At 50.9% G+C, this 15,836-nt stretch overlaps 1 protein-coding gene across 1 annotated transcript in view; it reads left to right on the top strand.

The window, feature by feature from the left end:
• agap3 (ArfGAP with GTPase domain, ankyrin repeat and PH domain 3) overlaps window positions 1–10,903 on the top strand; it is a 737,224-nt gene extending 726,321 nt beyond the window's left edge. Inside the window, exon 16 of the mRNA XM_085992170.1 lies at window positions 5,016–10,903. Within this exon, the coding sequence (XP_085848296.1) occupies window positions 5,016–5,231 (216 nt within the window). The 3' untranslated portion in view covers window positions 5,232–10,903. The remainder of the gene's footprint in view (window positions 1–5,015) is intronic.
• Window positions 10,904–15,836: the final 4,933 nt, after the last annotated feature.

The raw sequence follows: 15,836 nt of genomic DNA, 5'->3' as shown, positions 1-15,836 counted from the left end.
CTGAACACACTCCGTGTACACACACCTCCCACACACTGAACACGCTTCGTGTACACACACCTCCCACACACTGAACACACTCCGTGTACACACACCTCCCACACACTGAACACACTCCGTGTACACACGCCTCCCACACACGCTCAACACGCTCCGTGTACACACACCTCCCACACACTGAACACGCCCCATGTACACACACCTCCCACATACACCGAACACACTCCGTGTACACACACCTCCCACACACTGAACACACTCCGTGTACACACACCTCCCACACACACTGAACACACTCCGTGTACACACATCTCCCACAAACGCTCAACACACTCCGTGTACACACACCTCCCACACACTGAACACACTCCGTGTACACACAGCTCCCACACACTGAACACACTCCATGTACACACTCCTCCCACACACACTGAACACACTCCGTGTACACACACCTCCCACACAGACTGAACACACTCCGTGTACACACACCTCCCACACACACTGAACACACTCCGTGTACACACACCTCCCACACACTGAACACACTCCGTGTACACACACATCCCACACGCTTAACACACTCCGTGTACACACACCTCCCACACACGCTCCACACGCCCCGTGTACACACTCCTCCCACACACACTCAACACACTCCGTGTACACACACCTCCCACACACTGAACACACTCCATGTACACACACCTCCCACACACACTGAACACACTCCATGTACACACACTTCCCACGCACGCTCAACACACTCGGTGTACACACACCTCCCACACACTGAACACACTCCGTGTACACACACCTCCCACACACACTGAACACACTCCGTGTACACACACCTCCCACACACGCTCAACACACTCCGTGTACACACACCTCCCACACACTGAACACACTCCGTGTACACACTCCTCCCACACACTGAATACACTCCGTGTACACTCTCCTCCCACACACACTGAACACACTCCGTGTATACACACCTCCCACACACTGAAGACACTCCGTGTACACACTCCTCCCACACACACTGAACACACTCCGTGTACACACACCTCACATGCATTCAACATGCTCCGTGTACACACACCTCCCACATACACTGAACACACTCCATGTACACACACCTCACACACACACTGAACAAAGTCCGTGCACACACACCTCCCACACACTGAACACACTCCGTGCACACACACTTTCCACACATACTGAACACACTCCGTGTACACACTCCTCCCACACACACTGAACACACTCCGTGTACACACACCTCCCACACACTGAACAAACTCCGTGTACACACGCCTCCCACACACGCTCAACACACTCCGTGTACACACACCTCCCACACACTGAACACGCCCCGTGTACACACACCTCCCACGCACGCTCTACACACACCGTGTACACACACCGCCCACACACTGAACACACTCCATGTACACACACCTCCCACACACTGAACACGCTCCGTGTACACACACCTCCCACACACTGAACACACTCCGTGTACACACGCCTCCCACACACGCTCAACACACTCCGTGTACACACACCTCCCACACACTGAACACGCCCCGTGTACACACACCTCCCACATACACTGAACACACTCCGTGTACACACACCTCCCACACACTGAACACACTCCGTGTACACACACCTCCCACACACCGAACACACTCCCTGTACACACTCCTCCCACAAACACTGAACACACTCCGTGTACACACACCTCCCACACAGACTGAACACACTCCGTGTACACACACCTCCCACACAGACTGAACACACTCCGTGTGTACACACGTCCCACACACTGAACACACTCCGTGTACACACACTGAACACACACACTGAACACACTCCGTGAACACACTCCTCCCACACACTCTGAACACACTCGTGTACACACACCTCCCACACACACCGAACACACTCCGTGTACACACACCTCCCACACACTGAATACACTCCGTGTACACACTCCTCCCACACACACTGAACACACTCCGTGTACACACACCTCCCACACACTGAAGACACTCCATGTACACACTCCTCCCACACACACTCAACACACTCCGTGTACACACACCTCACATGCACTGAACATGCTCTGTGTACACACATCTCCCACATACACTGAACAAAGTCCGTGTACACACACCTCCCACACACTGAACACACTCCGTGTACACACACTTTCCACACATACTGAACACACTCCGTGTACACACTCCTCCCACACACACTGAACACACTCCGTGTACACACACCTCCAACACTCTGAACAAACTCCGTGTACACACGCCTCCCACACACGCTCAACACACTCTGCGTACACACACTGAACACGCCCCGTGTACACACACCTCCCACGCACGCTCTACACACACCGTTTACACACACCGCCCACACACTGAACACACTCCATGTACACACACCTCCCACTCACTGAACACGCTCCGTGTACACACACCTCCCACACACTGAACACACTCCGTGTACACACGCCTCCCACACACGCTCAACACACTCCGTGTACACACACCTCCCACACACTGAACACGCCCCGTGTACACACACCTCCCACACACTGAACACACTCCATGTACACACACCTCCCACACACTCAACACACTCTGTGTACACACACCTCTCACACACTGAACACACTCCGTGTACACACACCTCCCACACTGACTGAACACACTCTGTGTACACACACCTCCCACACACTGAACACACTCCGTGTACACACACCTCCCACACACTGAACACACTCCGTGTACACACACCTCCCACACACTGAACACGCCCCGTCTACACACAACTCCCACACACGCCCAACACACTCCGTGTACACACACATCCCACACACGCTCTACACGCCCCGTGTACACACACCTCCCACGCACGCTCAACACACTCCGTGTACACACACCTCCCACACACTGAACACACTCCGTGTACACACACCTCCCACACACCGAACACACTCCCTGTACACATTCCTCCCACAAACACTGAACACACTCCGTGTACACACACCTCCCACACAGACTGAACACACTCCGTGTACACACACCTCCCACACAGACTGAACACACTCCGTGTGTACACACGTCCCACACACTGAACACACTCCGTGTACACACTCCTCCCACACACTGAGCACACTCCGTGTACACACACCTCCCACACACACTGAACACACTCCGTGTACACACACCTCCCACACACGCTCAACACACTGCGTGTACACACACCTCCCACACACTGAACACACTCCGTGTACACACACCTTCCACACACTCAACACACTCCGTGTACACACACCTCCCACACACTGAACACACTCCGTGTACACACACCTCCCACACACACTGAACACACCCCGTGTACACACACCTCCCACACACACTGAACACACTCCTTGTACACACACCTCCCACACACTGAACACACTCCGTGTACACAAACCTCCCACACACACTGAACACACTCCGTGTACACACACCTCCCACACACTGAACACGCCCCGTGTACACACACCTCCCACACACACTGAACACACCCCGTGTACACACACCTCCCACACACACTGAACACACTCCGTGTACACACAACTCCCACACACGCTCTACACACTCCGTGTACACACACCTCCCACACGCACTACACACTTCGTGTACACACACCTCCCACACACGCTCTACACACTCTGTGCACACACACCTCCCACACACGCTCTACACACTCCGTGTACACACACCTCCCACACACACTGAACACGCCCCGTGTACACACACCTCCTACACACACTGAACACACTCCGTGTACACACACCTCCCACACACTGAACACACTCCGTGTACGCACACCTCCCACACACACTGAACACACTCCGTGTGCACACACCTCCCACACACACCTCCCACACACTGAACAAGCCCCGTGTACACACACCTCCCACACACTGAACACACTCCGTGTACACACACCTCCCACATACGCTGTACACACTCCGTGCACACACACCTCCCACACACGCTCTACACACTTCGTGTACACACACCTCCCACACACGCTCTATACGCTCCGTGTACACACACCTCCCACACACACTGAACACACTCCGTGTACACACACCTCCCACATACACTGTACACACTCCGTGCACACAAACCTTCCACACACTGAGCACGCCCCGTGTATACACACCTCCCACACACACTGAACACACTCCGTGTACACACACCTCCCACACATGCAGCCCGCACTTACCCCATGCACATTTACGCTCCACACATGCAGTTCTTTCACACACCAGGCACATTTATACTACGTTTGAATAATCTGCACTCGAACAATCACTGTGACTCTTGAAAACCAATTTTAACCACTCCCCAGTCTTGTGCCACTGGCAGGGCAGCTGAATCGCCCATTCCTAGTTACCCTTGCACAGAAAGTGCCCCACAGTGCTTCTCTGTTCCTCCCACTCTTTTAGTCATCTTCGCTATCCCCCCATTCCTTTCTCTCCCTCCCTGTCTCACTCCCTCTCTCTCTCTCTCTCTCCCTCCTTGTCTCACTCCCTCTCGATCTCACTCTCTCTCTCCCTCTCTCTCCCCCCCTGTATCACTCTCTCTCTCCCTCTCTCTCCCTCCCTGTCTCACTCTCTCCCTCCCTCTCAGTTTCACTCCCTCTCTCTCACTCTCTCTTTATCTCTCTCCCTCCCTGTCTCACTCTCTCTCTCACTCTCTCTTTATCTCTCTCCCTCCCTGTCTCACTCTCTCTCTCTCCCTCCCTCTCTCTCACTCTCTCTCTCTCCCTCTGTGTTTCTCCCCCCACCCATTCCTCCTTCTCCCGTCTCATGCTGTTCCTCCCTGATGGTTTGAGTGATGGTTTATCTGCACTGACTCTGTCCTTTTCCCTTGCCCCCCCAATGCGTGCATGTTGTCAGTGAGTGATGCCGCCTCCTGTTGCTCTTACAGTACGGAGTGGATGTGAAGAGTCGGGACGCTCGGGGACTGACACCACTGGCGTACGCTCGACGAGCAGGGAGTCAGGAGTGTATTGAGATCCTGACACAGCATGGCTGCCCCAGCGACAACTTCATCCCCATCCCGACCCCCAACCTGTCCCGGAGGAACACCAACGTCAATAACAACTCGCAGTCGGAGCTGAATCGAAGTGCCAGCATCATCTAACGTAGCGACACTGGGTGAACACTGGTCCCTGCCGTACTCTGTGTATCTGTTCTCTCCCCCCGGCACCACCCTTATATCAAACAGCAGCCTGACGGGCGCTTCCCCTCTCTGACCATCGCTGCTCTGTGAATGACCGAATGTTGGAGAGTGTCTGGTTTTTTTTTAAATTATGTGGTCTGGTGCAGTGATGCCCCAAACCTGCAATCCCGATGGACTCCAGGTGACCAGGGTGGAAGTGACACTGAGCCTGATCGTGACTGGGCAAGGACTGCAGGACTGGGACATCGCACCTCTGTCACCTGTCAATAGAAAAGGCTACATCACATCGCTGGAACGCAGCTACTCTGACAAGCAGCATAGAGTTCACTCGCAAAACCCGGCACGACACACAGAGCACTGCGTGGTATCAGCGGCCAAGAGGGCAGGGCGAGATGTGAGAGTGTGGGTTATACACCAGTGATACAGGGCCTGTGTAATGTTACACTGGGTGTGAGGGTGTGGGTCATACACCAGTGATACAGGGCCTGTGTACTGTTACACTGCGTGTGAGGGTGTGGGTTATACACCAGTGATACAGGGCCTGTGTAATGTTCCACTGAGTGTGAGGGTGTGGGTTATACACCAGTGATACAGGGCCTGTGTAATGTTACACTGCGTGTGAGGGTGTGGGTTATACACCAGTGATACAGGGCCTGTGTACTGTTACACTGGGTGTGAGTTATACACCAGTGATACAGGGCCTGTGTACTGTTACACTGGGTGTGAGAGGTTACACTGGGTGTGAGAGTGAGTTGTACACTAGTGGTGAATGCCCTGTGTAATGTTTGGTGTGAGATGTGGATGATAGTGTGACTGCTGATCACCCCCGTCCCTCTGTTCCTCTCTGCAGCCAATGGATTGAAGCCCACTGCTTGTCTCAGCCTTTCTCTCGCTGTGTTTTCACTCCAGTACCGACCTACGCTGTGGTCCACTGAGGAGGGAACTCTCTCCTCCCACTTGCGCTTGAATCCAGGGCCCAGAACAAAAGGACGAGAATCTCTCCCTTCTACTTGGCTATGGGGAGTGGATGAAGTGAGAGTGACTGCAATCCACTGGCAGCAAAATGAACGGTGTGATTACTGTAGAGATCCACCTGTCCTGACAGTGTCCAAATAATCACAGGCCACCAGGGCATCACTTAACAGAGCAAGGATACCTGGGATGGACACTGGGTTAAGGAAAGCATTGAGCAGGAGGGGTTCTAACTGGCCTGGAAAGGGCTCGGAAGGAAAGGTCCCCTGTCGGGCCACGCTATGGGTTCTAACACAAGCCCACCCTCTGTATATCCCGGCTCTGTCGGGTGCTGGCTCACTCGGATTATATCGCTTCTTGTGAAATTTACACCTGCACAGGCAGACCCAGAAATTAGTGGAGTAAACAGCTTTTTATTTTCAAGAGTTTTGCTGCTCTGATTATATGTCTGACTGTCCAGATGAAGGTAAGCTGGTGGAGTGGTCACTGCGGACTGGGGTCTGTCCTGGTGGAATGGTCACTGTGGACTGGGGTCTGTCCTGGTGGAGTGGTCACTGCGGGCTGGGGTCTGTCCTGGTGGAGTGGTCACTGCGGGCTGGGGTCTGTCCTGGTGGAATGGTCACTGCGGACTGGGGTCTGTCCTGGTGGAGTGGTCACTGCGGACTGGGGTCTGTCCTGGTGGAGTGGTCACTGCGGGCTGGGGTCTGTCCTGGCGGAGTGGTCAGTGTGGAGAGGGGCTGGGGTCTGTCCTGGCGGAGTGGTCACTGCGGGCTGGGGTCTGTCCTGGTGGAGTGGTCACTGGGGCCTGTCCTGGTGGAATGGTCACTGCGGACTGGGGTCTGTCCTGGTGGAATGGTCACTGCGGACTGGGGTCTGTCCTGGTGGAGTGGTCACTGCGGACTGGGGTCTGTCCTGGTGGAGTGGTCACTACGGGCTGGGGTCTGTCCTGGCGGAGTGGTCAGTGTGGAGAGGGGCTGGGGTCTGTCCTGGTGGAATGGTCACTGCGGACTGGGGTCTGTCCTGGTGGAGTGGTCACTGCGGACTGGGGTCTGTCCTGGTGGAATGGTCACTGCGGACTGGGGTCTGTCCTGGTGGAGTGGTCACTGCGGACTGGGGTCTGTCCTGGTGGAGTGGTCACTGCGGACTGGGGTCTGTCCTGGTGGAGTGGTTAATGTGGAGAGGGCCTGGGGTCTGTCCTGGTGGAGTGGTCAGTGTGGAGAGGGGCTGGGGCCTGTCCTGGTGGAGTGGTCAGTGTGGAGAGGGGCTGGGGCCTGTCCTGGTGGAGTGGTCAGTGTGGAGAGTAGCTGGGGCCTGTCCTGGTGGAGTGGTCAGTGTGGAGAGGGGCTGGGGCCTGTCCTGGTGGAGTGGTCAGTGTGGAGAGGGGCTGGGGCCTGTCCTGGTGGAGTGGTCAGTGCAGAGAGGTCATCAGATGTTCTTGATGCAGCTAGTTGGACTGGCTGAGCTTTCTTTTAGTTGTCACGGCAACACTGCACTGTTTACTGACTGGCTGGCTGTCCTATGGCACTTTAGGAATATCTAAGCACAGTCATTCAACAATTCCAATAATATTTACGATGCAATCGTGATCGGAGTTCAGGATAAAAATGCAGCGGAAGTAAAAGATTGAGACCCCACAGGGGAATTCTGGATCAGCAGAGCTGGTCAGAAAGGGCCCTGGGTGGCCGGCCCAAATCTTTCACTGTGACGTGGTGATGCCAGGGCACCTGTTCTAAGACGGTACAACAAGGGCCGTTGGGATAACTCGCACCTTCTCACTGATCCTGCAGTTCTCAGGTTACAGTCCATGGCTTCATTCACACTGAGCTGGAACACCCACTCTCCATGTCTTCTTTCTACACTGTGGTACGTGTGTACGTGCCTGTACGTACATACATGTGTGTGAGTGAGTGAGAGTGAGTGAGTGAGTGAGTGTGTGAGTGTGAGTGAGTGAGTGTGTGTGAGTGAGTGAGTGTGTGTGTGAGTGAGTGTGTGTGAGTGAGTGAGTGTGTGTGAGTGAGTGAGTGTGTGTGAGTGAGTGTGTGTGAGTGTGAGTGAGTGAGTGAATGAGTGTGTGTGAGTGAGTGAGTGTGTGAGTGAGTGAGTGTGTGTGAGTGAGTGAGTGTGTGTGAGTGAGTGAGTGTGTGTGAGTGAGTGTGAGTGAGTGAGTGTGAGTGAGTGAGTGTGTGTGAGTGAGTGAGTGTGTGTGAGTGAGTGAGTGAGTGTGTGTGAGTGAGTGTGTGTGAGTGAGTGAGTGTGTGTGAGTGAGTGAGTGTGAGTGAGTGAGTGTGTGTGAGTGAGTGAGTGTGTGTGAGTGAGTGTGAGTGAGTGAGTGAATGAGTGTGTGTGAGTGAGTGAGTGTGTATGAGTGAATGAGTGTGTGTGAGTGAATGAGTGTGTGTGAGTGAGTGAGTGTGAGTGAGTGAGCATGAGTGAATGAGTGAGTGTGAGTGAGTGTGAGTGAATGAATGAGTGTGAGTGAATGAGATTAAGTGTGTTAGTGAGTGTGCCTGAACAAGAACTGACATGTTAAAATAAGATTCATTAAGGGATTATGAGAATTAGTCAGTAGTTATAATCAGGATAGAAATACTTAGAATAACTGATGTACAACCCGGGGGTCTCCCTCTCCCGGGGGGTCTCCCTCTCCCGGGGTCTCCCTCTCCCGGGGTCTCCCTCTCCCGGGGGTCTCCCTCTCCCGGGGGGTCTCCCTCTCCCGGGGTCTCCCTCTCCCGGGGGGTCTCCCTCTCCCAGGGTCTCCCTCTCCCGGGGGGTCTCCCTCTCCCGGGGGGTCTCCCTCTCCCGGGGTCTCCCTCTCCCGGGGGGTCTCCCTCTCCCAGGGTCTCCCTCTCCCGGGGGGTCTCCCTCTCCCGGGGTCTCCCTCTCCCGGGGTCTCCCTCTCCTGGGGGGTCTCCCTCTCCCGGGGTCTCCCTCTCCCGGGGGGTCTCCCTCGGACTTTGCTCAGCAATAATCTGCACCACAAGGAAGTCTGGTCAGAAGCATTGCTGGTGTTACCGAGTCACTGACAGCGCTCACCCGTAACTGGGGCTGAAAACTCGGGCAGATTGTGACTGAATTAACCCACTGCAGAAAAAACCGCCAGGACTTCAATTCTGAGCTCAGATTGGACAGTCAGATTCTCAATGGACATCCAACCGGTTGAGTGGGTTTGCTGTCCTTCCTGTGGGGTTCAGGAGTCACCGGGTACAGTTAATGCCAGGCACAGTCCTTGGCACAGAGAGCTGCCCTCTTACTCAATACAGCCTGAACAGACTTCCTTGGAGTGAGTGACTGTCGGCACTCTCTGGGTACGGGTACAGGTAATGGTATCGGTACGGGCACCGTATGGCGACGATATCGGTGCAGGTACGGGCACCGTATGGCGACGATATCGGTGCAGGTACGGGCACCGTATGGCGATGATATCGGTGTAGGTACGGGCACCGTATGGACTATGGTATTGTGTAGGTACGGACACCGTATGGCGATGATATCGGTGCAGGTACGGGCACCGTACGGGCTATGGTACTGTGTAGGTACGGACACCGTATGGCGATGATATCAGTATAGGTACAGGTAGTACGGCGATGATATCAGTGTAGATACGGGCACCGTATGGTGATGTTATCAGTGTAGATACGGGCACCGTATGATGATGTTATCAGTGTAGATATGGGCACCGCGCAGTGTTATTGGTGTAGGGACTGAGCACCTGTGGAGCCCATTGTAGCACCAGCCCCGGCGCTGGGTCTGTGATTGGCTCTGTGCCGACCTTTCCTGTCTATTCGCTGACTCTAGTTCACATGGAGTGCCCCAAGACTCTGGTTACACAGTGCAAGAAATGGGTCCAGCTTATTCCCCATATCACCCTCTATACCACCTGCACACACACACACACCTTGTATTCATTCTAAAATAATCATTTTCGTGAATAGGAACTCCCCTCATGGTGCAGGGGCTGATTTCCCTCCCTGTGCACTGCTGATGGGCACCCTCTATTACTGTAGCATAGTATTTCCAGCTCATCTGCTTGCCTTTGTAGCCAGGCAATGGGTCAGTGGATGGAGTTAAGGTATGTGAGCACCGGGCGCGACCTGTAGTTATTTCACAGTGCAGAAAGAGCTCCTAAATGGGAGTAACAATCCCTTCCGTGTAAAGGGACCCCATGTCTGCTGCCCTCATCACAGTGAACCGAACCGAACCACAATAACTCTTGCAACGGGTTGCTCCAAGGGAGATCCCCGTCTCCGCCCGCCACGATTAAGAGGTGGGTTAATTGTGCTTTAATTCTCCTTCGTCTGAAACAGTCGCTGTTAACAATCGTGGATGAAATTGCTCCTAAATGGTGTACGTGGACTTCTATTAACCCTTTCATGTTAAACCTGGTTTTAATTCCAAAGCAGCGTAATTTACTGGAGTCATCAAGTACAAAACACTAAAAACTCTTACATTTAGAAATTAGGTCCGTATTACCATATTTATACATCACTCGCCATAAAGGTACTCGTGTATAATATGTATATTCTAAATATTTATATTGCCGGCTGTAAATATTGTTTGGATGTTGCTCTGTGTTCAGTTTTTTGCCGTGTGCTTGGACAGTGTTGACAGATCAATACGCAGCTTAATAAAAAACAGCAGCTGTGCTCAGTTCCTGGGGAGAACCCACAGTCTCTGACTCATTCTGTCTCTCTCTCTCTGTCTCATTCTGTCTCTCTCTCTCTCTGCCTCTGTCTCATTCTGTCTCTCTCTGACTCACTCTCTGTCTCATTCTGTCTCATTCTGTCTCTGTCTCACTCTCTCTGTCTCATTCTGTCTCTCTGTCTCTGTCTCATTCTGTCTCTCTGACTCACTCTGTCTCTGTCTCATTCTGTCTCTCTGTCTCACTCTCTCTGTCTCACTCTCTCTATCTCATTCTGTGTCATAGAGTCAGAGTTATACAGCACAGAAAGAGGCCCTTCGGCCCATCGTGTCCGCGCCGGCCATCAAGCCCTATTTATTCTAATCCCATTTTCCAGCACTTGGTCCGTAGCCTTGTATGCTATGACGTTTCAAGTGCTCATCTAAATGCTTCTTGAATGTTGTGAGGGTTCCTGCCTCTACCACCCTTTCAGGCAGTGAGTTCCAGGTTCCAACCACCCTCTGGGTGAAAAAGTTTTTCCTCAAATCCCCTCTAAACCTCCTGCCCCTTACCTTAAAATCATGCCCCCTGGTTATTGACCCCTCTACTAAGAGGAAAGGTTCCTTTCTATCTACCCTATCTATGCCCCTCATAATTTTGTACACCTCAATCAGGTCCCCCCTCAGCCTTCTCTGCTCTAAGGAAAACAACCCCAGCCTGTCCAGTCTCTCTTCATAGCTGAAGCGCTCCAGCCCAGGTAACATCCTGGTGAATCTCCTCTGCCCCCTCTCCAATGCAACCACATCCCTCCTATAGTGTGGCGACCAGAACTGCACACAGTATTCCAGCTGTGACCTAACTAGCATTTTGTACAGCTCCATCATAACCTCCCTGCTCTTATATTCTATGCCTCGGCTAATGAAGGCAAATATCCCATATGCCTTTTTAACCACCTTATCTACCTGTCCTGCTGCCTTCAGGGCTCTATGTACATGCACACCAAGGTCCCTCTGATCTTCTGTCCTTCCTAGGGTCCTACCATTCATTGTGTATTCCCTTGCCTTGTTAGTCCTCCTAAAATGCATCACCTCACACTTTTCAGGGTTAAATTCCATTTGTCACTGTTCTGCCCATCTGACCAACCCGTCTATATTGTCCTGTAGCCTGAGGCTTCCCTCCTCGCTATTTACCACTTCACCAATTTTTGTGTCATCTGCGAACTTATTGATCATACCTCCTACATTCATATCTAAATCATTAATGTACACTACAAACAGCAAAGGACCCAGAACCGATCCTTGCGGTATACCACTGGACACAGGCCTCCAGTCACAAAAACAACCTTCGACTATCACCCTCTGCCTCCTGCCACTAAGCCAATTTTGGATCCAATGTGCCAAATTGCCCTGGATCCCATGGGCTCTTACCTTCTTGACCAGTCTCCCATGCGAGACTTTGTTAAAAGCCTTACTGAAGTCCATGCAGACTACATCAACTGCACTACCCTCATCCTAGTCACCCCCTCAAAAAATTCAATCAAATTGGTTAGACTAGATCTCCCCCTGACAAAGCCATACTATTCAAAAAAGGTGGTAGGGAGAAAACGGGAATTACAGTAAGCCTGACATCGGTAGTGGGGAAAGTGCTAGACTCCATTATAAAAGATGTAATAGCAGAGCACTTGGAAAACAGTGACAGGATCGTACAAAGTCAACATAGATTTACAAAAGGTAAATCGTGTTTGACTAATCTACTGGAATTTTTTGAGGATGTAACTGGTAAAATGGATAAGGGAGAACCAGTGGATGTGGTATATTTGGACTTTCAAAAGGCTTTCGATAAGGTCCCGCTTAAGAGATTAGCGTGTAAAGTTAAGGCACATGGGATTTGGGGCAAGGTATTGACTTGGATAGAAAACTGGTTGGCAGACAGAAAGCAAAGAGTTGGAATAAACGGGTCTTTTTCCGAGTGGCAGGCAGTGACTAGTGGGGTACCGCAGGGATCAGTCCTTGGACCCCAGCTATTCACAATATATATTAATGATCTAGACGAGGGAACTAGATGTAATATCTCCAAATTTGCAGACGACACAAAGCTGGGTGGGCGTGTGTGCTGTGAAGAGGATGCCGAGAAACTCCAGGATGATTTGGACAGGCTGGGTGATTGGGCAGAAGCATGGCAGATGCAACATAACGTGGATAAATGTGAGGTTATCCACTTTGGTGGCAAAAACAGGAAGGCAGATTATTATCTGAATGGCAATAGATTGGGAGAAGGGGAAGTGCAACGAGACCTGGGTGTCCTTGTGCACCAGCCGCTGAAGGTAAGCATGCAGGTACAGCAGGCGGTTAAGAAGGCAAATGGTATGTTGGCCTTCGTAGTGAGAGGGTTTGAGTACAGGAGCAAGGATGTCTTGCTGCAGTTGTACAGGGCCTTGGTGAGACCACATCTTGAGTATTGTGTGCAGTTTTGGTCGCCTTATCTGAGGAAGGATGTTCTTGCCATGGAAGGAGTTCAGCGAAGATTCACCAGGCTGATACCTGGGATGGCAGGAATGACGTATGAGGAGAGATTGGGTCGATTGGGCTTGTACTCGCTGGAGTTTAGAAGAATGAGAGGGGATCTCATTGAAACTTATAAAATTCTGACAGGACTGGACAGACTAGATGCAGGAAGGATGTTCCCGATCGTCAGGCAGTCCAGAACCAGGGGCCACAGTCTAAGGATAAAGGGTATGCCGTTTAGGACAGAAATGAGGAGGAATTTCTTCACCCAGAGAGTGCAGAACCTGTGGAATTCTCTACCACAGAAGGCAGTAGAGGCCAATTCATTAAGTATATTCAAGAAGGAGTTCGATATATTTCTTAAGGCTAAAGGGATCAAGGGGTATGGGGAGAAAGCAGGGACCGGGTACTGAATTTGGATGATCAGCCATGATCACATTGAATGGTGGAGCAGGCTCGAGGGGCTGAATGGCCTACTCCTGCTCCTATCTTCTATGTTTCTATGCTAATGGTGTGGAGGATGAATTCTTGGAATGCATGCGAGATGGTTTCCTGGATCAGTGTGTGGAGGAACCAACCAGGGAACAGGCTATTCTGGATCTGGTACTGTGTAATGAGAAAGGGCTAATCAATAATCTTGTGGTAAAGGGGCCTTTAGGGACAAGTGACCATAATTATGATTGAATTTTACATTAAGTTTGAGAGTGATGTAGTCCAATCTGAAACTAAGGTCTTCAATCTAAACAGGAAACTACAAGGGTATGAGGGACAAGTTGACCATGGTAGATTGGGAGACTACACTAAAAGGTATGAAGGTGGACATACAATGGCTAACATTCAAGGAAATAATGCATAATTTGCAACAAACATATATTCCTCTAGGGCATAAAAACCCAAAAGGAAAAGTGATCCAACCATGGCTAACAAAAGAAATTAAAGCTAGTATTAAGTCAAAGGAGGAAGCTTATAAAGTTGCCAGAAAAAGCAAAGGGGGACCAAAAAATTGATAAAGAAAGGGAAAATGGAATAGGAGCACAAACTAGCAAAAAATATAAAAACGGATTGTAAAAGCTTCTATAGGTATGTGAAAAGGAAAAGACTGGCAAAGGCAAATGTAGGTACTTTACAGTCAGAGATGGGAGAATTTATAATGGGGAATGAGGAAATGGCAAAGAAATAAAATAAATACTTTGTTTCTGTCTTCACGGAGGAAGACACAAAAACCTCCCAGAAAGCCAAGGGTGTGGCAAGAATGAGGAACTTAAAGAAATTATTATTAGTAAAAAAACAGTACTAGCAAAATTAATGGGACTAAAAGTCGATAAATCCCAAGGACCGGATGACCTACATCCTAGGGTTTTGGGCCATTGGGATAGTGGACGCATTGGCTGTCATCTTCCAAAATTCTGTAGATTCTGGAACGGTTCCTGCAGATTGGAGGATAGCAAATGTAACCCCGCTATTTAAGAAAGGAGGGAGAGAGAAAACGGGGAACTACAGAACTGTTAGCCTCACATCAGTAGTTGGGAAAATGCTGGAATCTATTATAAAGGATGCAATAACTGGGCACTTAGAAACTAATAGTAAGATTGGGCAGAGTCAACATGGATTTATGAAAGGGAAATCCTGTTTGACAAACCTATTGGAGTTCTTTGAGAATGTAACTATTGGAGTAGACAAAGGGGAACCGGTAGATGTGGTGTATTTGGATTTTCAGAAGGCCTTCGATAAGGCCCCACACAAGAGGTTGGTGAACAAAATTAGGGCACATGGAATTGGGGGTAATATACTAGCATGGATTGAGAATTGGTTAACAGACAGAAAACAAAGAGTAGGGATAAACGGGTCTTTTTCAGGATGGCAGGCTGTGACTAGTGGGGTACCGCAAGGATCGGTGCTTGGACCCAGCTATTCACAATCTATATCAATGATTTGGATGAGGGGACTAAATGTAACATTTCCAAATTTGCTGATGATACAAAGCTAGGTGGCAGTGTCAATTGCGAAGAGGATGTGAAGAGGCTTCAAGGGATCTTGACAGGCTCAGTGAGTGGGCGAGAACATGGCAGATGGAATATAATGTGGATAAATGTGAAGTTATCCACTTTGGTAGAATAAACAGAAAGGCAGAGTATTTCCTAAATGGTGAAAGATTGGGGAATGCAGATGCTCAAAGGGACCTGGGTGTCCTTGTACATGAGTCACTGAAAGTGAATGTGCAGGTGCAGCAAGCCATTAGGAAGGCAAATGGTATGCTGGCCTTCATTACAAGAGGATTTGAGTACAGGAGTAAAGAAGTCTTACTCCAATTATATAGGGCCTTGGTGAGACCACACCTGGAGTACTGTGTACAATTTTGGTCTCCTTACCTAAGGAAGGATATACTTGCCATAGAGGGAGTGCAACGAAGGTTCACGAGATTGATTCTTGGGATGGCGAGACTGCTGTATGAGAAGAGATTGAGTAAACTAG

Source organism: Somniosus microcephalus, chromosome 7 (assembly GCF_052327205.1).
Source record: "Somniosus microcephalus isolate GS21.2 chromosome 7, FLI_Smic_1.0, whole genome shotgun sequence".
Classification (NCBI taxonomy): domain Eukaryota; kingdom Metazoa; phylum Chordata; class Chondrichthyes; order Squaliformes; family Somniosidae; genus Somniosus; species Somniosus microcephalus.
This window is presented reverse-complemented; position numbering and strand designations above follow the sequence as displayed.